Source organism: Saimiri boliviensis, chromosome X (genome assembly GCF_048565385.1).
Source record: "Saimiri boliviensis isolate mSaiBol1 chromosome X, mSaiBol1.pri, whole genome shotgun sequence".
NCBI classification, from domain to species: Eukaryota; Metazoa; Chordata; class Mammalia; order Primates; family Cebidae; genus Saimiri; species Saimiri boliviensis.
The window spans coordinates 90,673,735-90,698,954 of NC_133470.1; the positions used below are offsets into that span (position 1 = coordinate 90,673,735).

At 39.2% G+C, this 25,220-nt stretch overlaps 1 protein-coding gene across 22 annotated transcripts in view; it reads right to left on the bottom strand.

Moving 5' to 3' along the window:
• LOC141582798 (uncharacterized) overlaps positions 1-25,220 on the bottom strand; it is a 177,988-nt gene that overhangs the window by 83,262 nt on the left and 69,506 nt on the right. For all 22 annotated transcript variants that reach the window (XR_012515685.1, XR_012515693.1, XR_012515692.1 and 19 more), the window contains 3 exons: positions 15,348-15,470; positions 10,114-10,236; positions 4,880-5,002 (listed from right to left, as the gene is read on the bottom strand). Coding sequence is in view for 3 of the 22 variants with exons in the window: in XM_074391845.1 (XP_074247946.1) it covers positions 4,880-5,002; positions 10,114-10,236; positions 15,348-15,470 (369 nt within the window). In the remaining 19 variants the exon portion in view is untranslated. The remainder of the gene's footprint in view (positions 1-4,879; positions 5,003-10,113; positions 10,237-15,347; positions 15,471-25,220) is intronic.

Genomic DNA, 25,220 nt, shown 5'->3' on the forward strand with positions numbered 1-25,220 from the left:
AACAATATGATACAGAATGGGGTGAAGTGTAAGCATACTCTCATAAGAAGTTTTAACTATACATAAACTACTATAATATTCTTTGAGGATAGAGTGTGATGTATTAAATGTGAACTTTGTAAACCCTAGAGCAACCACTATTTTTTTAAAGTGACCTAACTAATAAGCCAAGAGCAGAGAAAATATAAGTGAATGATAAATATACTAAATCCACCATGAGGCAGAAAATCAGAAAAATTATGAATCAGAAAAGGATGAAACATGGAAAACAACTAGAAAGCCAGTTGACTTAAATGCATGTATATGAAAATTATTTTCATATACATGATCTAAATGCTTCAATTAAGACAGAAATTGTCAAATTACATAAATACACAAAACAACATTATACTTTGTAAAACAATCACATTTAAAAATGAAGGCCTTTGTGAAAGTTGGGTAAAAGTTAAAGGATAGAAAATATATTAATGTAATCACTAAATCTTACAGCTACAAAATCTTAGAGCTATTATTAATTGTTAATAAGACACACAAACTGAGAAAGGGGAAGAGAGAGAGAGAGACCACCCAAATAAATGAAGTATAAAAAATAAGAGGTAAGAGAAATAAAACAGCATTTCTTGTCTTCCAGCCTGTTATCTGCCTTGATTTTTCTCCCTATTAATTTCTATGGGTTCTTCTAACTCTATAGCCTGAGAAATAAATGAAATTTCTGTTCTCTCCAACCTGGTACCCTCTGACTCTTCTCCAACTCTTTGCATCCAGCTTGCGGTATTCTCTGATTTTTCCATTGGAATTTACGTCTGCACATAATAGCTGGAGATTTAGGACAACAGAAAGCTGTGCTGAGTGGATCGTCTCTCTACTTACCCACCGATTTAAATTTTTTTTTTCTTTTCTGTTTGATTTCGGTTTTACTTTTGTTTCCTTGAGACAGGGTCTCAGTTTGAAATTCAGGCAGCAAAACAGTGGCACAATCTATGCTCCTGGAATCATTGGGCTCCTAGATGGAAGGGAGTCTCCTACATCAGCCTCCTGAGTGCCCAGGATTATAACAAACCACCACCAAAATCTGCATGTTCACATCTCACCGAGGGCAGGATGTAAAGGTGAGTGCTGGGGGCTAGAAGCTGCATGGTTTCTTGGCATAAGTCTTGGTGGCCATGCGAAGGTGTACACCTATATGGACTTAAATAAAGGCTGCATGAATTGGGAGCATTTGGTCTGGGATACCACATTCAGCCATTCAGCGTTCAGTGCCCTTCACAAGGAGCTGCCATTCATGTGGACTAAAACGTGAATGGCGGCTTCTTGAGAAGAGTAATGTACAGCATGCACTGCGCACGTGGTGTCCCTGGGAATGGGGCTGTAGCTGCAAGCACAGTGATGCCTGTTTTGGGTCCTGTGCACCCACTCTTCAGTGTGGGACTACTTCAAGGAGCTTTTGGGGCCTTTTAGGAGACTATACATAGGAACAGTGAACTCCTGAGAAAACACATCCAGTCAGGTTCTTCAAGAATTTCTCTCTTTTTGCCAAATGAGGCTTGGCTCAAATGACAAAGTCACTGTATAGAGGTCCCAGCCATTGTTCGTCAGCTGAGAGGTTTTACTCCAGATTCCCAAATTCTCTAAATTTTCCTCACCTATCAACTAGTCATCATTTGCAAGGCTCCTCCTTTAGAGCTCCCAAAACACTCTCCTGCTTCTTAGATCCCTTCATTGCTCATCTATAGTGTCCATTTTCTCTCAAAACATTTTCTCATTAACCTTTAAAATACATTTCTAAGCTTTATGTCACCAATTCATGAAGGGGTAAGCATAGTCCTCCCAAGAATATTTCCCTCTTTTTAATTATTGTTTTGTCCCCATTATTTAAGAACATATTCGAAGAATGGAAGGGTATGGTAGAATTGATACTCAAGAGATAGCTCCTAGGCTTCTCTCCCCATTTGCTTGTGGTGACACTTCTTAACTGGTAACCTCATGGAGAAACCTAGAGGTACATACACACACACATGCGGGAGCGCGTGCGCGTGCGCGCACAAACACACACACACACAGAGAGAGAGAGAGAGCGCACGCTCTAGATGAGGTGAGAACCTCTATAGCATGAAACTAGTACGTATGTTTGCAAAGTAGGTAATAAATAAGCTGAATATTTTAACACGGAGTAGCATAGTAAATAATTTTGAAACATGATTTTCACTGCCATCTTTTGTTCTGTCATACAATTTTTTACTGACTGATATTTAACTTGCTTTTATAGCATTTTAAATATTTTAAATGTTTTCTAAGTCTTCCATACTTTCTCTCAGATTTATTAAAATATATGATTTTAAATAGTGGTTTTCCCCAGTATTTAATTCCACCAGAATTCCACCCTTATGATCCAATAACTTGCCAACAGGCCGTGCCTCCAACATTGAGAATTACAATGCAACCTGGTATTTGGGTAGGGACACAGATCCAAACCTTGTAAGTTTGCCCTTGCCCCTCCCAAATCTCACGTCCTTCTCACTTTGCAAAATGCAACCCAACAGTCCCCAAAGTCACAACTCACTGAAGCATTAACTCAAAAGTCTCCAATCCAAGGTCTCATCTGAACGATGCTAATCCCTTCTGCCTATCAGCCTTTTAAATAAAGAACAAGTTAATTATTTCTAAGACACAGTGGAGGTAGAAGAACTAGGTATATTCTCAGGAGAAATCAGCCAATAGAAAGGGGCTAAAGGTCCTATGCAAGTTTGAAACCCAGAAGGAAAGTCATTGAATCTTACAGCTCCAAAATGACCTCCTTCAAGTCAGTGCTTCCCATCCAGGGCACACTGGTGCAAGGGGTGGGCTCACAAAGCCTCAGGCAGCTCTAACCCTGTGACTTTGCAGGGTTCAGTCCGCAGTTGGCTGGCATTGAGTACATACGCCTTTTCCAGGCACACTTAAAAGCTGTCAGTGGATCTCCCATTCTGGGGTCTGGAGGATGGTGGCCCTCTTCTCACAACCCCACTGGGAAGTTCTCCAGTGTGGACTCTGTGTTGTTGCTCTAACCCCGCATTTTCCCTCTGCACTGCCCTAGACAAGAGTCTCCATTAGGACTCCCCCCAACCCCCGTAGCAGGATTCTGCTTGGACATCCATGCTTCTCCATACATCCTCAGAAATCTAGGCTGAGGCTCCCAAGCCTCAACTCTTTCCCTGTGTACCCACAGGCTTAACACAAAGTGGGAGCCACCAAGGATCATGGTTTGTACCTTACGAACCAGCAGCTGAAGCTGTATCAGAGGTGCAGTAGGGGCCAGGATGTCGAGAGCAATATCCAAACACTGCACAGGGCACTGGGTCCCTGGCTGTGGCCCATGAAAACATTCTCCCCTCCTAGGCTTCTCAGCCTGTGATGGGAGGAGGGCCTACTGCAGAGGTCTCTGAAATGCCTTTTCGGCTTCCCCATTGTCTTGGCTATTAACATTCAGCTCCTTGTTACTTAGCAGATTTCTGCAGCTGGTTTGAATTCCTCCCCAGAAAACAGGATTTTGTTTTCTGATTTCTGTGGCCAGACTCCAAATTTTCAACACCTTGACACTCTGCTTTCCTTTTAAATATAAGTGCCAGTTTTTCATCATTTTGTTGTTGTTGTTGACACACATGAGCATGGGCTATTAGAAGCAACCAGGCTTCACCTTGAATACTATGCTGCTTAGGAATTTCCTCTACCAGAAACATGAAACCATCACTCTCAAGCTCAGAAGTTCCCAAATCCCTAGGGCAGGGCCACAATGCCACCAGAGTTTTGCTAATCTATAACAAAGGTGACCTTTACTCCACTTCTAAGTAAGTTCCTAATTTCCATTAGAGACCTCCTGAGCCTGGTGTTCAGTGTTCATATCACTATCAGCCACCTAGTGACAACCCACTAAACAAGTATTTAGGAAGTTTCAACCTTTCCTTCATCTTTCTGTCTTACTATGAGCCCTGCAAACTCTTTCAACCTCTGCCTACAACCAAATGCAAAAGCTGGGTCGACATTTTTAGGTATCTGTAAATGGCTGAGGTTGTGTAGGCTGTACAGGACGCATGGCAAGGAAGGCCTCATTTAACTTTCAAATATCCAAGAGGCAAGGGAGGACCTAGCTCCTCACATGGCCAGAACAGGATGAAGGGATGGGGGAGGTGCTACACACTGTTTAACAACCACTTCTCATGAGAACTCACTCTCAAGACAATAGCACTACACGGGTGGTGCTAGACTATTTCTGAGAATTCTACTCCCATGATCCAAACATCTCCCACCAGGCGCCACCTCCAACACTGGGGATTACAATTCAACATGGGATGTGGGTGGGAACACAGATGCAAACTATCACTATTTGAAAAAGTAGACATCACGGATGAGCCAATAAGGAATTTCAGCACTGAGATAGGAACTGTAACAAATGGTTATGTTAGAAGATAGCAAACTATTTTGAGAGATAAATATTTCTTTTGGTGGGCTTAACAATTATCAGTATAATAAATAGCAAAATGACATGATAATTGTTTCCGTCAAATAACATTTCATTTATTCACCCCAGTAGAAATGCATTACCAGGCATGTTAACACATTTTCTCAGGAAGGAAAAATAACAGGCAGAAATGTGAATCTACACAAATGAATTACAAACCCAGAAAACGGTGAAGACGTAGATATGGATGAGAAAGGGAAATACCTCTGTCCCCAAATCAGTAAGTTAAGGGAAAATTCAAGCTGGAAACTGCTTAGGGTAAATCAGGCTGCCAATCTATTCATTGTCATTCCTCTGCTCACTGAGATAAATGTATATCTGATTGCCTCCTTTGGAAGGGTTAATCAGTAAGTCAAAAAATGCAATGGTCTGTCTGTCACCTACCTGTGACCTGGAAGCCTCCTATCCACTTTGAGATGTTCCACTTTTACTTCGAGTTGTCCCTCCTTTCCAGACCAGACTGAAGAAATGTTCATCTTACATCTGTTGGTCCATGTCTGGTGTCTCCTGAAATACAAAAATCAAACTGTGCTCAGACCACCTTGGGCACATGTCACCAGTACCTTCTGAGGCCATATGATGTGTGTGCATCCTCATCCTTGGCTAAAATAACTTTCTAAATTGCCTGAGACCTGTATCCAATTTTGGGGGTCCACACAGAGGACATTATTTTATTGATCAGTCACTAATAATTCATAGTGTAAACACACATGTATGGGGATTACAAGTTTAATAACAGTAGTAACAATATGATAAAGAATGTAGTGAAGTGTAAGCATACTATCATGTTTTAACTGTACATAAACTGGTGTAATATTCTTTGAGCATAGAGTGTGATGAATTAAATATGAACTTTGCTAACCCTAGAGCAACCACTGTTTTTTTTTTTCAAAGTGACCTAACTAATAAGCCAAGAGCAGAGAAAATAGAAGTGAAAGACAAAAATACTAAATCCACCATCAGGCAGGAAAAACAGGAAAATTAGGAATAAGAAAAGATGAAACGTGGAAAACGAGAAAGCCAGTTGACTTAAATGCATGTATATCAAAATTATTTTCATATACATGATCTCAATGCTTCAATTAAGACAGAAATTGGCAAATTACATAAAAATACAAAACAACATTATACTTTGTAAAACAATTCGATTTTAAAGACGAAGACGTTTGTGAAAGTTGGGTAAAAGTTAAACGATGGAAAATATATTCATGGAATCACTAAATCTTACAGCTACAAAATCTTAGAGCTATTATTACTTGTTAATAACACACACAAACTAAGAGAAAGAGAGAGAGACCAACCAAATAAATGAAGTATAAAGAACCATGGAGGTAAGAGAAATAAAATAGTATTTCTTGTCTTCCAGCCCATTATCTGTCTTGATTTTCTCTCGTATAAATTTCTATGCGTTCTTATAACTCCATAGCCTGAGAGATAAATGAAATTTCTGCTCTCTCCAACCTGGGACCCTCTGACTCTTCTCCACCTCTTTGCATCTAGGTTGTTGTATTCTGTGATTTTTCCGTTGGAATTTAGGTCTGTGCATCATAGCTGGAGATTTAGGACAAGAGAAAGCTTTGCTGAATGGTTGGTCCTTTCTGCTTAACTAATAATGTAATTTTTTTTTTTTTCTGTTTGATTTTGTTTTTACTTCTGTTTCTTTGAGACAGGGTCTCAGATAGAAATTCAGGCGGGAATACAGTGGCGCAATCTCCGTTCACTGAAACATCAACCTCCCAGATGCAAGCGAGTCTCCTGCATCAGCCTCCTGAGTGGCCAGGATTACAACAAACCACCACCAAAGTCTGCATGTTCACATCTCACCGAGAGAGGGGTGTAAAGGTGAGTGCTGGGGGCTAGAAGCTGCAGAGTTTCTTGGCGTAAGTCTTGGTGGCCATGCGAAGGCATACACCTATAGGGACTTAAATAAAGGCTTCACGAACAAGGAGCATTTGGTCTGGGATACCACATTCAGCCATTCAGCGTGCAGTGCCCTTCACAAGGAGCTGTCATTCATGTGGACTAAAACGTGAATGGCGGCTTCTTGAGAAGAGTAATGTACAGCATGCACTGCGCACGTGGTGTCCCTGGGAATGGGGCTGTAGCTGCAAGCACAGTGATGCCTGTTTTGGGTCCCGTGCACCCACTCTTCAGTGTGGGACTACTTCAAGGAGCTTTTTGGGCCTTTTAGGAGACTATACATAGGAACAGTGAACTCCTGAGAAAACACATCCACTCAGGTTCTTCAAGAATTTCTCTCTTTTTGCCAAATGAGGCTTGGCTCAAATGACAAAGTCACTGTATAGAGGTCCCAGCCATTGTTCGTCAGCTGAGAGGTTTTACTCCAGATTCCCAAATCCTCTAAATTTTCCTCACCTATCAACTAGTCATCATTTGCAAGGCTCCTCCTTTAGAGCTCCCAAAACACTCTCCTGCTTCTTAGATCCCTTCATTGCTCATCTATAGTGTCCATTTTCTCTCAAAACATTTTCTCATTAACCTTTAAAATACATTTCTAAGCTTTATGTCACCAATTCATGAAGGGGTAAGCATAGTCCACCCAAGAATATTTCCCTCTTTTTAATTATTGTTTTGTCCCCATTATTTAAGAACATATTCGAAGAATGGAAGGGTATGGTAGAATTGATACTCAAGAGATAGCTCCTAGGCTTCTCTCCCCATTTGCTTGTGGTGACACTTCTTAACTGGTAACCTCATGGAGAAACCTAGAGGTACATACACACGCACATGCGGGCGCGCGGGCGCGTGCGCGCACAAACACACACACACAGAGAGAGAGAGAGAGAGAGAGAGTGCACGCTCTAGATGAGGTGAGAACCCCTATAGCATGAAACTAGTACGTATGTTTGCAAAGTAGGTAATAAATAAGCTGAATATTTTAACACGGAGTAGCATAGTAAATAATTTTGAAACATGATTTTCACTGCCATCTTTGGTTCTGTCATACAATTTTTTACTGACTGATATTTAACTTGCTTTTATAGCATTTTAAATATTTTAAATGTTTTCTAAGTCTTCCATACTTTCTCTCAGATTTATTAAAATATATGATTTTAAATAGTGGTTTTCCCCAGTATTTAATTCCACCAGAATTCCACCCTTATGATCCAATAACTTGCCAACAGGCCGTGCCTCCAACATTGAGAATTACAATGCAACCTGGTATTTGGGTAGGGACACAGATCCAAACCTTGTAAGTTTGCCCTTGCCCCTCCCAAATCTCACGTCCTTCTCACTTTGCAAAATGCAACCCAACAGTCCCCAAAGTCACAACTCACTGAAGCATTAACTCAAAAGTCTCCAATCCAAGGTCTCATCTGAACGATGCTAATCCCTTCTGCCTATCAGCCTTTTAAATAAAGAACAAGTTAATTATTTCTAAGACACAGTGGAGGTAGAAGAACTAGGTATATTCTCAGGAGAAATCAGCCAATAGAAAGGGGCTAAAGGTCCTATGCAAGTTTGAAACCCAGAAGGAAAGTCATTGAATCTTACAGCTCCAAAATGACCTCCTTCAAGTCAGTGCTTCCCATCCAGGGCACACTGGTGCAAGGGGTGGGCTCACAAAGCCTCAGGCAGCTCTAACCCTGTGACTTTGCAGGGTTCAGTCCGCAGTTGGCTGGCATTGAGTACATACGCCTTTTCCAGGCACACTTAAAAGCTGTCAGTGGATCTCCCATTCTGGGGTCTGGAGGATGGTGGCCCTCTTCTCACAACCCCACTGGGAAGTTCTCCAGTGTGGACTCTGTGTTGTTGCTCTAACCCCGCATTTTCCCTCTGCACTGCCCTAGACAAGAGTCTCCATTAGGACTCCCCCCAACCCCCGTAGCAGGATTCTGCTTGGACATCCATGCTTCTCCATACATCCTCAGAAATCTAGGCTGAGGCTCCCAAGCCTCAACTCTTTCCCTGTGTACCCACAGGCTTAACACAAAGTGGGAGCCACCAAGGATCATGGTTTGTACCTTACGAACCAGCAGCTGAAGCTGTATCAGAGGTGCAGTAGGGGCCAGGATGTCGAGAGCAATATCCAAACACTGCACAGGGCACTGGGTCCCTGGCTGTGGCCCATGAAAACATTCTCCCCTCCTAGGCTTCTCAGCCTGTGATGGGAGGAGGGCCTACTGCAGAGGTCTCTGAAATGCCTTTTCGGCTTCCCCATTGTCTTGGCTATTAACATTCAGCTCCTTGTTACTTAGCAGATTTCTGCAGCTGGTTTGAATTCCTCCCCAGAAAACAGGATTTTGTTTTCTGATTTCTGTGGCCAGACTCCAAATTTTCAACACCTTGACACTCTGCTTTCCTTTTAAATATAAGTGCCAGTTTTTCATCATTTTGTTGTTGTTGTTGACACACATGAGCATGGGCTATTAGAAGCAACCAGGCTTCACCTTGAATACTATGCTGCTTAGGAATTTCCTCTACCAGAAACATGAAACCATCACTCTCAAGCTCAGAAGTTCCCAAATCCCTAGGGCAGGGCCACAATGCCACCAGAGTTTTGCTAATCTATAACAAAGGTGACCTTTACTCCACTTCTAAGTAAGTTCCTAATTTCCATTAGAGACCTCCTGAGCCTGGTGTTCAGTGTTCATATCACTATCAGCCACCTAGTGACAACCCACTAAACAAGTATTTAGGAAGTTTCAACCTTTCCTTCATCTTTCTGTCTTACTATGAGCCCTGCAAACTCTTTCAACCTCTGCCTACAACCAAATGCAAAAGCTGGGTCGACATTTTTAGGTATCTGTAAATGGCTGAGGTTGTGTAGGCTGTACAGGACGCATGGCAAGGAAGGCCTCATTTAACTTTCAAATATCCAAGAGGCAAGGGAGGACCTAGCTCCTCACATGGCCAGAACAGGATGAAGGGATGGGGGAGGTGCTACACACTGTTTAACAACCACTTCTCATGAGAACTCACTCTCAAGACAATAGCACTACACGGGTGGTGCTAGACTATTTCTGAGAATTCTACTCCCATGATCCAAACATCTCCCACCAGGCGCCACCTCCAACACTGGGGATTACAATTCAACATGGGATGTGGGTGGGAACACAGATGCAAACTATCACTATTTGAAAAAGTAGACATCACGGATGAGCCAATAAGGAATTTCAGCACTGAGATAGGAACTGTAACAAATGGTTATGTTAGAAGATAGCAAACTATTTTGAGAGATAAATATTTCTTTTGGTGGGCTTAACAATTATCAGTATAATAAATAGCAAAATGACATGATAATTGTTTCCGTCAAATAACATTTCATTTATTCACCCCAGTAGAAATGCATTACCAGGCATGTTAACACATTTTCTCAGGAAGGAAAAATAACAGGCAGAAATGTGAATCTACACAAATGAATTACAAACCCAGAAAACGGTGAAGACGTAGATATGGATGAGAAAGGGAAATACCTCTGTCCCCAAATCAGTAAGTTAAGGGAAAATTCAAGCTGGAAACTGCTTAGGGTAAATCAGGCTGCCAATCTATTCATTGTCATTCCTCTGCTCACTGAGATAAATGTATATCTGATTGCCTCCTTTGGAAGGGTTAATCAGTAAGTCAAAAAATGCAATGGTCTGTCTGTCACCTACCTGTGACCTGGAAGCCTCCTATCCACTTTGAGATGTTCCACTTTTACTTCGAGTTGTCCCTCCTTTCCAGACCAGACTGAAGAAATGTTCATCTTACATCTGTTGGTCCATGTCTGGTGTCTCCTGAAATACAAAAATCAAACTGTGCTCAGACCACCTTGGGCACATGTCACCAGTACCTTCTGAGGCCATATGATGTGTGTGCATCCTCATCCTTGGCTAAAATAACTTTCTAAATTGCCTGAGACCTGTATCCAATTTTGGGGGTCCACACAGAGGACATTATTTTATTGATCAGTCACTAATAATTCATAGTGTAAACACACATGTATGGGGATTACAAGTTTAATAACAGTAGTAACAATATGATAAAGAATGTAGTGAAGTGTAAGCATACTATCATGTTTTAACTGTACATAAACTGGTGTAATATTCTTTGAGCATAGAGTGTGATGAATTAAATATGAACTTTGCTAACCCTAGAGCAACCACTGTTTTTTTTTTTCAAAGTGACCTAACTAATAAGCCAAGAGCAGAGAAAATAGAAGTGAAAGACAAAAATACTAAATCCACCATCAGGCAGGAAAAACAGGAAAATTAGGAATAAGAAAAGATGAAACGTGGAAAACGAGAAAGCCAGTTGACTTAAATGCATGTATATCAAAATTATTTTCATATACATGATCTCAATGCTTCAATTAAGACAGAAATTGGCAAATTACATAAAAATACAAAACAACATTATACTTTGTAAAACAATTCGATTTTAAAGACGAAGACGTTTGTGAAAGTTGGGTAAAAGTTAAACGATGGAAAATATATTCATGGAATCACTAAATCTTACAGCTACAAAATCTTAGAGCTATTATTACTTGTTAATAACACACACAAACTAAGAGAAAGAGAGAGAGACCAACCAAATAAATGAAGTATAAAGAACCATGGAGGTAAGAGAAATAAAATAGTATTTCTTGTCTTCCAGCCCATTATCTGTCTTGATTTTCTCTCGTATAAATTTCTATGCGTTCTTATAACTCCATAGCCTGAGAGATAAATGAAATTTCTGCTCTCTCCAACCTGGGACCCTCTGACTCTTCTCCACCTCTTTGCATCTAGGTTGTTGTATTCTGTGATTTTTCCGTTGGAATTTAGGTCTGTGCATCATAGCTGGAGATTTAGGACAAGAGAAAGCTTTGCTGAATGGTTGGTCCTTTCTGCTTAACTAATAATGTAATTTTTTTTTTTTTCTGTTTGATTTTGTTTTTACTTCTGTTTCTTTGAGACAGGGTCTCAGATAGAAATTCAGGCGGGAATACAGTGGCGCAATCTCCGTTCACTGAAACATCAACCTCCCAGATGCAAGCGAGTCTCCTGCATCAGCCTCCTGAGTGGCCAGGATTACAACAAACCACCACCAAAGTCTGCATGTTCACATCTCACCGAGAGAGGGGTGTAAAGGTGAGTGCTGGGGGCTAGAAGCTGCAGAGTTTCTTGGCGTAAGTCTTGGTGGCCATGCGAAGGCATACACCTATAGGGACTTAAATAAAGGCTTCACGAACAAGGAGCATTTGGTCTGGGATACCACATTCAGCCATTCAGCGTGCAGTGCCCTTCACAAGGAGCTGTCATTCATGTGGACTAAAACGTGAATGGCGGCTTCTTGAGAAGAGTAATGTACAGCATGCACTGCGCACGTGGTGTCCCTGGGAATGGGGCTGTAGCTGCAAGCACAGTGATGCCTGTTTTGGGTCCCGTGCACCCACTCTTCAGTGTGGGACTACTTCAAGGAGCTTTTTGGGCCTTTTAGGAGACTATACATAGGAACAGTGAACTCCTGAGAAAACACATCCACTCAGGTTCTTCAAGAATTTCTCTCTTTTTGCCAAATGAGGCTTGGCTCAAATGACAAAGTCACTGTATAGAGGTCCCAGCCATTGTTCGTCAGCTGAGAGGTTTTACTCCAGATTCCCAAATCCTCTAAATTTTCCTCACCTATCAACTAGTCATCATTTGCAAGGCTCCTCCTTTAGAGCTCCCAAAACACTCTCCTGCTTCTTAGATCCCTTCATTGCTCATCTATAGTGTCCATTTTCTCTCAAAACATTTTCTCATTAACCTTTAAAATACATTTCTAAGCTTTATGTCACCAATTCATGAAGGGGTAAGCATAGTCCACCCAAGAATATTTCCCTCTTTTTAATTATTGTTTTGTCCCCATTATTTAAGAACATATTCGAAGAATGGAAGGGTATGGTAGAATTGATACTCAAGAGATAGCTCCTAGGCTTCTCTCCCCATTTGCTTGTGGTGACACTTCTTAACTGGTAACCTCATGGAGAAACCTAGAGGTACATACACACGCACATGCGGGCGCGCGGGCGCGTGCGCGCACAAACACACACACACAGAGAGAGAGAGAGAGAGAGAGAGTGCACGCTCTAGATGAGGTGAGAACCCCTATAGCATGAAACTAGTACGTATGTTTGCAAAGTAGGTAATAAATAAGCTGAATATTTTAACACGGAGTAGCATAGTAAATAATTTTGAAACATGATTTTCACTGCCATCTTTGGTTCTGTCATACAATTTTTTACTGACTGATATTTAACTTGCTTTTATAGCATTTTAAATATTTTAAATGTTTTCTAAGTCTTCCATACTTTCTCTCAGATTTATTAAAATATATGATTTTAAATAGTGGTTTTCCCCAGTATTTAATTCCACCAGAATTCCACCCTTATGATCCAATAACTTCCCAACAGGCCCTGCCTCCAACATTGAGAATTACAATGCAACCTGGTATTTGGGTAGGGACACAGATCCAAACCTTGTAAGTTTGCCCTTGCCCCTCCCAAATCTCACGTCCTTCTCACTTTGCAAAATGCAACCCAACAGTCCCCAAAGTCACAACTCACTGAAGCATTAACTCAAAAGTCTCCAATCCAAGGTCTCATCTGAACGATGCTAATCCCTTCTGCCTATCAGCCTTTTAAATAAAGAACAAGTTAATTATTTCTAAGACACAGTGGAGGTAGAAGAACTAGGTATATTCTCAGGAGAAATCAGCCAATAGAAAGGGGCTAAAGGTCCTATGCAAGTTTGAAACCCAGAAGGAAAGTCATTGAATCTTACAGCTCCAAAATGACCTCCTTCAAGTCAGTGCTTCCCATCCAGGGCACACTGGTGCAAGGGGTGGGCTCACAAAGCCTCAGGCAGCTCTAACCCTGTGACTTTGCAGGGTTCAGTCCGCAGTTGGCTGGCATTGAGTACATACGCCTTTTCCAGGCACACTTAAAAGCTGTCAGTGGATCTCCCATTCTGGGGTCTGGAGGATGGTGGCCCTCTTCTCACAACCCCACTGGGAAGTTCTCCAGTGTGGACTCTGTGTTGTTGCTCTAACCCCGCATTTTCCCTCTGCACTGCCCTAGACAAGAGTCTCCATTAGGACTCCCCCCAACCCCCGTAGCAGGATTCTGCTTGGACATCCATGCTTCTCCATACATCCTCAGAAATCTAGGCTGAGGCTCCCAAGCCTCAACTCTTTCCCTGTGTACCCACAGGCTTAACACAAAGTGGGAGCCACCAAGGATCATGGTTTGTACCTTACGAACCAGCAGCTGAAGCTGTATCAGAGGTGCAGTAGGGGCCAGGATGTCGAGAGCAATATCCAAACACTGCACAGGGCACTGGGTCCCTGGCTGTGGCCCATGAAAACATTCTCCCCTCCTAGGCTTCTCAGCCTGTGATGGGAGGAGGGCCTACTGCAGAGGTCTCTGAAATGCCTTTTCGGCTTCCCCATTGTCTTGGCTATTAACATTCAGCTCCTTGTTACTTAGCAGATTTCTGCAGCTGGTTTGAATTCCTCCCCAGAAAACAGGATTTTGTTTTCTGATTTCTGTGGCCAGACTCCAAATTTTCAACACCTTGACACTCTGCTTTCCTTTTAAATATAAGTGCCAGTTTTTCATCATTTTGTTGTTGTTGTTGACACACATGAGCATGGGCTATTAGAAGCAACCAGGCTTCACCTTGAATACTATGCTGCTTAGGAATTTCCTCTACCAGAAACATGAAACCATCACTCTCAAGCTCAGAAGTTCCCAAATCCCTAGGGCAGGGCCACAATGCCACCAGAGTTTTGCTAATCTATAACAAAGGTGACCTTTACTCCACTTCTAAGTAAGTTCCTAATTTCCATTAGAGACCTCCTGAGCCTGGTGTTCAGTGTTCATATCACTATCAGCCACCTAGTGACAACCCACTAAACAAGTATTTAGGAAGTTTCAACCTTTCCTTCATCTTTCTGTCTTACTATGAGCCCTGCAAACTCTTTCAACCTCTGCCTACAACCAAATGCAAAAGCTGGGTCGACATTTTTAGGTATCTGTAAATGGCTGAGGTTGTGTAGGCTGTACAGGACGCATGGCAAGGAAGGCCTCATTTAACTTTCAAATATCCAAGAGGCAAGGGAGGACCTAGCTCCTCACATGGCCAGAACAGGATGAAGGGATGGGGGAGGTGCTACACACTGTTTAACAACCACTTCTCATGAGAACTCACTCTCAAGACAATAGCACTACACGGGTGGTGCTAGACTATTTCTGAGAATTCTACTCCCATGATCCAAACATCTCCCACCAGGCGCCACCTCCAACACTGGGGATTACAATTCAACATGGGATGTGGGTGGGAACACAGATGCAAACTATCACTATTTGAAAAAGTAGACATCACGGATGAGCCAATAAGGAATTTCAGCACTGAGATAGGAACTGTAACAAATGGTTATGTTAGAAGATAGCAAACTATTTTGAGAGATAAATATTTCTTTTGGTGGGCTTAACAATTATCAGTATAATAAATAGCAAAATGACATGATAATTGTTTCCGTCAAATAACATTTCATTTATTCACCCCAGTAGAAATGCATTACCAGGCATGTTAACACATTTTCTCAGGAAGGAAAAATAACAGGCAGAAATGTGAATCTACACAAATGAATTACAAACCCAGAAAACGGTGAAGACGTAGATATGGATGAGAAAGGGAAATACCTCTGTCCCCAAATCAGTAAGTTAAGGGAAAATTCAAGCTGGAAACTGCTTAGGGTAAATCAGGCTGCCAATCTATTCATTGTCATTCCTCTGCTCACTGAGATAAATGTATATCTGATTGCCTCCTTTGGAAGGGTTAATCAGTAAGTCAAAAAATGCAATGGTCTGTCTGTCACCTACCTGTGACCTGGAAGCCTCCTATCCACTTTGAGATGTTCCACTTTTACTTCGAGTTGTCCCTCCTTTCCAGACCAGACTGAAGAAATGTTCATCTTACATCTGTTGGTCCATGTCTGGTGTCTCCTGAAATACAAAAATCAAACTGTGCTCAGACCACCTTGGGCACATGTCACCAGTACCTTCTGAGGCCATATGATGTGTGTGCATCCTCATCCTTGGCTAAAATAACTTTCTAAATTGCCTGAGACCTGTATCCAATTTTGGGGGTCCACACAGAGGACATTATTTTATTGATCAGTCACTAATAATTCATAGTGTAAACACACATGTATGGGGATTACAAGTTTAATAACAGTAGTAACAATATGATAAAGAATGTAGTGAAGTGTAAGCATACTATCATGTTTTAACTGTACATAAACTGGTGTAATATTCTTTGAGCATAGAGTGTGATGAATTAAATATGAACTTTGCTAACCCTAGAGCAACCACTGTTTTTTTTTTTCAAAGTGACCTAACTAATAAGCCAAGAGCAGAGAAAATAGAAGTGAAAGACAAAAATACTAAATCCACCATCAGGCAGGAAAAACAGGAAAATTAGGAATAAGAAAAGATGAAACGTGGAAAACGAGAAAGCCAGTTGACTTAAATGCATGTATATCAAAATTATTTTCATATACATGATCTCAATGCTTCAATTAAGACAGAAATTGGCAAATTACATAAAAATACAAAACAACATTATACTTTGTAAAACAATTCGATTTTAAAGACGAAGACGTTTGTGAAAGTTGGGTAAAAGTTAAACGATGGAAAATATATTCATGGAATCACTAAATCTTACAGCTACAAAATCTTAGAGCTATTATTACTTGTTAATAACACACACAAACTAAGAGAAAGAGAGAGAGACCAACCAAATAAATGAAGTATAAAGAACCATGGAGGTAAGAGAAATAAAATAGTATTTCTTGTCTTCCAGCCCATTATCTGTCTTGATTTTCTCTCGTATAAATTTCTATGCGTTCTTATAACTCCATAGCCTGAGAGATAAATGAAATTTCTGCTCTCTCCAACCTGGGACCCTCTGACTCTTCTCCACCTCTTTGCATCTAGGTTGTTGTATTCTGTGATTTTTCCGTTGGAATTTAGGTCTGTGCATCATAGCTGGAGATTTAGGACAAGAGAAAGCTTTGCTGAATGGTTGGTCCTTTCTGCTTAACTAATAATGTAATTTTTTTTTTTTTCTGTTTGATTTTGTTTTTACTTCTGTTTCTTTGAGACAGGGTCTCAGATAGAAATTCAGGCGGGAATACAGTGGCGCAATCTCCGTTCACTGAAACATCAACCTCCCAGATGCAAGCGAGTCTCCTGCATCAGCCTCCTGAGTGGCCAGGATTACAACAAACCACCACCAAAGTCTGCATGTTCACATCTCACCGAGAGAGGGGTGTAAAGGTGAGTGCTGGGGGCTAGAAGCTGCAGAGTTTCTTGGCGTAAGTCTTGGTGGCCATGCGAAGGCATACACCTATAGGGACTTAAATAAAGGCTTCACGAACAAGGAGCATTTGGTCTGGGATACCACATTCAGCCATTCAGCGTGCAGTGCCCTTCACAAGGAGCTGTCATTCATGTGGACTAAAACGTGAATGGCGGCTTCTTGAGAAGAGTAATGTACAGCATGCACTGCGCACGTGGTGTCCCTGGGAATGGGGCTGTAGCTGCAAGCACAGTGATGCCTGTTTTGGGTCCCGTGCACCCACTCTTCAGTGTGGGACTACTTCAAGGAGCTTTTTGGGCCTTTTAGGAGACTATACATAGGAACAGTGAACTCCTGAGAAAACACATCCACTCAGGTTCTTCAAGAATTTCTCTCTTTTTGCCAAATGAGGCTTGGCTCAAATGACAAAGTCACTGTATAGAGGTCCCAGCCATTGTTCGTCAGCTGAGAGGTTTTACTCCAGATTCCCAAATCCTCTAAATTTTCCTCACCTATCAACTAGTCATCATTTGCAAGGCTCCTCCTTTAGAGCTCCCAAAACACTCTCCTGCTTCTTAGATCCCTTCATTGCTCATCTATAGTGTCCATTTTCTCTCAAAACATTTTCTCATTAACCTTTAAAATACATTTCTAAGCTTTATGTCACCAATTCATGAAGGGGTAAGCATAGTCCACCCAAGAATATTTCCCTCTTTTTAATTATTGTTTTGTCCCCATTATTTAAGAACATATTCGAAGAATGGAAGGGTATGGTAGAATTGATACTCAAGAGATAGCTCCTAGGCTTCTCTCCCCATTTGCTTGTGGTGACACTTCTTAACTGGTAACCTCATGGAGAAACCTAGAGGTACATACACACGCACATGCGGGCGCGCGGGCGCGCGCACGCGCGCACACACACACACACACACACACACACACACAGAGAGAGAGAGAGAGAGAGCACGCTCTAGATGAGGTGAGAACCTCTATAGCATGAAACTAGTACGTATGTTTGCAAAGTAGGTAATAAATAAGCTACCTATATTGTGGAAAAGTGTATAAAATGTTATAGTGATTACTACAATTTTGATTCCAGCTGAATTAGCAAATATACCAAAAGTAAGAAACTATTAAAAAAATTTCTATATGGTTACAGGCAGGATTTTACTTTATGATTTTTTTTAGATTCTGAATGTATGAATATGTGTAAGACCATTAATATCTTAACATAAAAAAACTCTTGAAATATCTTTTCCATAATGAAAACAATTGTAGTAAAAGAATACACAGAATCTTTTCTTTTTGGGGTTTGGGACGGCATTCTAAACAATAAAAAAAATTGTGTCCGTTGGGAATACTGTATGTACATAGTATTTTTCAAAGTGATAACTTTTTAGTATATAATTTCTAAAAATGTATTACAGTGAATACATGTTTACTTATATAACTTGAAGTGATAGCCTAAAATCAAAGAAAAGTAAGAGTTGATATAGCTCATTTATGATTTCTCAAAAGGAATAATATATTCACTGGTATTTATGGTTTTTCTTTTAGTGAAACACTTTTTTTGTATTACTCAGCCAATTTACTTCCTATTTCTTAAGGTTTACCTGATGTAACAATTGTATATCTTTAAGGTGTAAAACATGATGTTTTGATATATGTATATGTTATGCAATGATTAAATCAGCTAATTGAAACATAACATAATATAAACTATTTAAGTGTAACTGTATAGAAAAATTACCAGATCTCTGCGGTAGGCAGAATAATAACCCCTCTCCAAATGATGTTTACAGAGTAAACCCTGAACTCAAAAAATCACATTTTACTTGGAAAAAAAATTGGCAGATATGATTAAATTAAAGATTTTTAGTTTGGGATTATCCTACTTTATCTAAGTGTGCCCAGAATAATCACAAGGGCTATTATAAGTAGGAGGAAGGGGCACAGAATGAGAGAAACATTGGAAAATGCTATAGTGTTGACTAGAGGTGGAAGTAAAGGCCATGAGCCAAGAATGCAGAAAGGAACTGGAATCTAAAAAACACAATCAAGTAGATTCTCCTCTAGAGCCAACAGTGGGAACAAAGCCCTGCCAATGCCTTAACTTCAGGCAAGATAAATCTATTTTAGATGTCTGACATTTAGACTCTAATACAATAAATTTGGGTTGTTGTAAACAACTAAATTGGTGCCAATTTGTTACAGTATCAATAGAAAACCCAAAACATCTGTATACTAAAAGTGTAAATGCACTAAGGAAATCAAGTAATTACTAATTAACTAGAGAGGAGTATCATATTTTTGGATTGAAGTATTCAAATCTATAGATTTAAAGAGTTCTATTAATATACAGAGTTAATGCAATTACAACTGATGTCTCAGAAAAATATTTGTGCATATTAGCATGATTAAACGCAAATAAACTAGAATATGCAAAACCATCTGAAAGAGCATCACAAAGTTGGAAAATTTACACTTGCATTTCCTAAATTTACTGTGTAACTAGATTAGCCAATGTACTGTGGTTCTGAAGAAAAGATGAACGAATATAATAGAAAGACCAGAAATATTCATACCTGTCCCCAATTCATTTTGACTTAGCCTTAAAGTCAATGTAATGAAGTCATAGCAGTATTTAAACAATAAGATGCTGCAAAATGTGATATGCTTATGAAAAATATGAACCTTGATCCATATTTCCAATCATATACAGAAATTAACCCTATTGTAGGCCAAAAGTCAAACTATAAAATTTTATGAAAAAAATTAGAGAAAATATTTTTGATCATTAAATTATGTATATTAAAATATAAAAATAAAATTAAAAGTTGATAAAATAGACTTTGGAAAACTTAAGATTTGTCTTCAAATAAGACCATTGAGATAATAAAAGGCAAACTACAGAATATTTAAACTCTATGTAATTTAATATTCTGATACATATCATATATCCAGCATAAATAACTACATATAATTTAGCACTCCTGTGTTTACTAAGACTTTTACTAGTTATTTTTAGAACTTAATGTGTTTTTCAGTTACATGTCAGTTCTATGAGCATGTTTTGAGTCTGTTCTGGTCTCTGTTGTCGTCCTAGCATAGGAAAAAGCTTGGCTTACTGGTTTCATATTCATTCTGCACCTTCCTTCCTGTAGTATAATTTTGTCACATCGTTAATGTGAATGTATCAGTTTACCCTCATAATTTATAATAAATTAACATTTATTACGGTTAGGAGTCAGGAACATGGAAAGGCAAGAACTCTTAACTGAACAGGCTGACCATATATAGATCTAAAAACCTCAAAAGAGGAAAAATAACTGTCAAAAACAAATTTTACACTTTTCCAAGTTATTCTTGTATCAGAATTCTGTCAATGAAAAATACATTTTTGTTGGTACCTTTTTCTGACCACGAGCATAATTCGTATTTATTGCAGAACTTGGAAATCACATAGAAGGTATGAAAACATGAATGACAGTGTTGAAATACTACCGTCATACCAGCAATATCATAACGTAGATACAGTGTTTGATAAAATTTAGATGTGGATATTTCCACACACTTATCTGCATTTATACTTAGGTTTTAGGTTGGGTGTAACAATTTTCTACCATTCTCCTATAAATGATTTCAAATAATGAAACATGAGTGCTTTATAAAAACACTGAGTAGCCTAGTAATTAATTGTGAAACATAATTTTATGTGCCATCTTTCATTCTATCATACAGTGTTTTTGGTTGATTGATTTTTGACTTGGCTTTATAGCATTTTCAATATTTTAAATGGTTCCTAAGTCTTTTTTCTTTCTCTCAGATGTGCTAAAATATTCCATTTTAAGTAGTGGCTTATTTCCACTATTTAATTCCACCAGAATTCCACCCCTATGATTTAGTCAGCTCCCACCAGGCCCCACCTCCAACATTAGGGATTATTACTCAAACATGAGATGTGGGTAGGAAAACACATCCAAACAATATCACTACTGGAAAAAGTAGACTTCACGGATGAGCAAATGAAGAGTTTCAGTACAGAGACTGGAACTTCAACAAATGGTTATATCAGAAAAAAGCAAACTCTTTTGAGAGATAAATATTTCTTTCAATGGGCTTACAATTATCTCTGTAATTAACACAAAAATAACATAATTTTTTTCAGACAAAGAATATTTCGATAACTTACTGCAATAGAAATGCATTATCAGACACATTACAACATTCTCTCAGGCAGAGAAAATACCAGGCAGAAAGGTGAATCTACACAAACGAATTAAAAACCCAGAAAATGATAAAGATGAGGATATGAATGTGAAAGGGAAGTATCTCAGGCCCCCAAATCACTAAGTTAATGGGAAATTCAAGCTGGGAACTGCTTAGGGCAAACAGGTCTCCCATTCTATTCATAGTCATCCCTCTGCTCACTGAGATAAATGCTTATCTGATTGCCTCCTTTTGAAAGGTTAATCAGTAACTCAAAGGAATGCAATTGTTTCTCTGTCACCTTCCTGTGACCTGGAAGCTCCTTCCCCACTTTCAGATGTACCACTGTTGCTTCAAGTTGTCACTGCTTTCCAGGGACCAGAGTGAACAAATGTTCATCTTACATAAGTTGACCTATGTCTCATGTCTCCCAAAATGTATAAAACCAAGCTGTGCTCTGACCACCTTGGGCACCTGTCACCAGGACCTCCTGAGGCTGTGTCATGGGTGCGCATCCTCACACTGGGTAAAATTCACTTTCTGAATTGCTCCATACCTGTCTCAAATACTGAGGGTTCACACAGAGGACACAATTTATTATTTTATTAATCAGTCTATATAATTAATAATGTAAATAAATATGTGTGTGAGGATTCGAGCTTTAATAAAATTTTAAAAATATGACAGAGTATGAGTTAATTGTATACCATGTTTTCACCGTACATAAACTAGGATAATATTCTTTGAAGATAGACTGTGATAAATTAAATAAGAACTCTGTAAACCCTAGAGCAACCACTATTTTTTTTTAAAGTGACCTAACTTATAAGGCAACAGCTGAGAAAATATAACTGAATGATAAAAACACTAAATCCAACATCAGGCAGAAAAACAGAAAAAATTAGGAACAAGAAAAGGATGAAACACAGAAAACAAGTAGGAAGCCTGTAAATTTAATGCATGTATATAAAAAATTATATTAATATATATGATGTAACTGCTTCAGTTAAGACAAATTGTCAAATTACATAAAAATAAACAACAGTGTACTTTCTAAAACAAACCCATTTTAAATATGAAGACCTATGTGAAAGTTGGGCAAAAGTATGGAAAATATATTAATGTAATCACTAAATCTTACAGCTACAAAATCTTAGAGCTATTATTAATTGTTAATAACACATAGAGCGAGAGCGAGAGCGAGAGCGAGAGCGAGAGAGAGAGAGAGCCAGCACAAGTCAGTGAAGTATAAAGAACCATGAAGGTAAGAGAAATAAAAGGGCACTTCTTGTCTTCTAGCCCTTTATCTGTCTTAATTTTCTCTTGTATTAATGTCCATGGGTTCTTGTGACTCCATAGCCTGAAAAATAAGTGAAATTTCTGCTTTCTCCAACGTGCTACCCTCTGACTCTTCTCCAGTTCTTTCATCTAGGTTGTTGTATTCTGTGATTTTTCTGTTGGAATTAGGTCTGTGTATCCCAACTGGAGTTTTAGGATAACAGAATAGTTTGTTGACTGGTTGGTCCTTTCCACTTAACCAGTAATTAATTTTTTTTGTTTGTTTGCTTTTACTTTTGTTTCTTTGAGACAAGGTCTCACTTTGAAATTCATGTGGGAGTACAGTGGTGCAATCTCCGCTCACTGAAACACAGGCCACCCAGATTCAAGGGAGTCTCCTGCATCAGCCTCCTCAGTGGCCAGGATTACAACAAAACAAAACAAAACAAAACAAAGTCTGCATGTTCACATCTCACTGAGGGCAGGATGTAAAGGTGAGTGCTGGGGGCCAGAAGCTGCAAAGTTTCTTGGCATACATTTCAGTGGCCATGCGAAGGCATACACCTACAGGGACTTGAATCAAAACTCCATAAATGGGGAGCATTTGGTCTGGGATGCCACATCCAGCCATCCAGCGTGCAGTGCCCTTACAAGAAGGGGCCCTTCATGTGAACTAGTATATGAATGCCACCTTCTTGAAAGAGTAATGTACAGCATGTACTGCGCATGTGGTGTTCCTGGGGATGGGGCTGTAGCTTCATGCACAGTGATGCCTGTTTTGGGTCCTGTGCACCCACTCTTCAGTGTGGGACTACTTCAAGGAACGTTTTGTGCCGTCTAGGAAACTATAGATAGGAACACTGAACTCCTGAATAAACACATCCACTCAGGTTCTTCAAGAATTTGTCTCTTTTTGCCAAATGAGGCTTGGCTCAAATGAGAAACACGCTGTATAGAGGCCCCAGCCATTGTTCATCAGCTGAGAGGTTTTACTCCATATTCCCAAATTCTCTAAACTTTTCTCACCTATCAACTAGTCATCATTCAAGGCTCCTCCTGTAAAGCTCCCAAAAACTCTCCAGCCTCTTAGGTACTTTCACTGCTGACACACAGTGTCCATTTTCTCTCAAAGACTGAAAGATTTTCTGATTGACTTTTAAAATCCTTTCAAAGTTGTACATCACCAAGTAATAAAGGGTTAAGCATAGTCCACCCAGGAATATCTCACTCTTTTTTATTACCTGTTTTTCTCCTTTTTAAAAGAATGTATTTCAAGATTGGAAATGTATGATAGAGTTGATACTCAAGAGATATCTCCTAGACTTCTCTCACCATTTGCTTGTGGGGACATTTCTTAACTCTTAACCTAATTGAGCGAGATATAGGGAAATAGACGCACACATACAGATACACACACACACTGGGTGGGGGCACGGGGGGGGGAAGAGAGAGAGAGAGAGAGAGAGAGAGAAGGCATGACTGAGAGAGAGAGAGCGCACAATCATGAAAAAGACAAGCGCCAGACTGTGTGAGGCCATCTCAGCATAAAATTAGTATGCATGTTTGGGAAATAGGTTATAAACAAGCTACTTACATTGTGGAAATGTGTAAAAAAGCTATAAAGAGTAAGTTATTAATACAATTTCAATTCAAGCTGAAATAGAGGCTACTGTGTATACACCAAAAGGGAGATAGTATAAAAAACAATTACTGTTTGGTTCCAGGCAGGATTTTAGGTTTTTTTTTTTTTTTTTTGATTCAGAATGTATGAATATGTATAAGACAACTAATGTCTATAAGTAAAAAAAAAATCAGTTGAAGTATCTTTCCCATGATGGAAACAACTGTACTAATAGAATACACAGAATATTGCTTTTTGGTGGGGAGGGCAGCATTCTGAACAGTAAAAAAATTCTGTTGGTTGGAAATACTGTACATACATAGATTTTTCCAAAGTGCTAACTCTTTTTAGTATATAATTTCTGAAACTGTATTGTAGTGAATGCATGCTTACTTATATACTTTTAAATGATATCCTAAAATGAAAAAAGTAAGAGAATTTAGTTGTTATCATATCTCTTTTATGATTTCTCCAAAAGGGTAGCATATTTACTGGCATATATGGTTTCTCCTTCACTGAAATATTGCTTTACATTATTCAGCCTTTTTTCTTCCCATTTATTAAGGTTTATGTGATATAAAAATTGTATCTATTTAAGGTGTACAACAAGAGTAAGTTATTAATACAATTAATACAATGTCAATACAATTTTGTATATATTATGCAATGATTAAATTAAGCTAAGTGAAACACAAACTAATATAAGCATAAAATATTTAGGTGAAACTCTATGGAAAAATTAAAAGATCTTTGTGGTAGGCAGAATAAAACCCCAGCCCCGCCACAAACGGTGTTTACAGAGTAACCCCTCAACTCGTAAATATAGCATTTTAACGTAGAAGGAAATTAGCAGGTATGATTAAATTATATATTTTTAGATTTGGATTATCCTGATTATGTAGGTGAGCCCAACGTAATCACAAGGGCCCCTCTAAGTAGGAGCAAGGTGGTTAGAATAAGAGAAACATTGGAAAATACTATAGTGTTGACTAGACGTGGGGATAAAGTACATGAGCCAAAGAATGGAGAAAGCAACTAGAATCTAAAATATGCAATCAAGTAGATTCTCCTCTAGATCCACAAGAAAGAACAAACCCATGCCAATGCCTTAATTTTAGTTAAGATAAACCTAATTTACATTTCTGACCTTTGGCCTCTAATATAATAAATTTGTATTGTTGTAAAAAACTAAATTTGTGGCAATATGTTATGATATCATTATAAAATCAAAAACATCTGTATGCTGAGTGTAAATACACTAAGAAAATCAAATAATTACTTATTA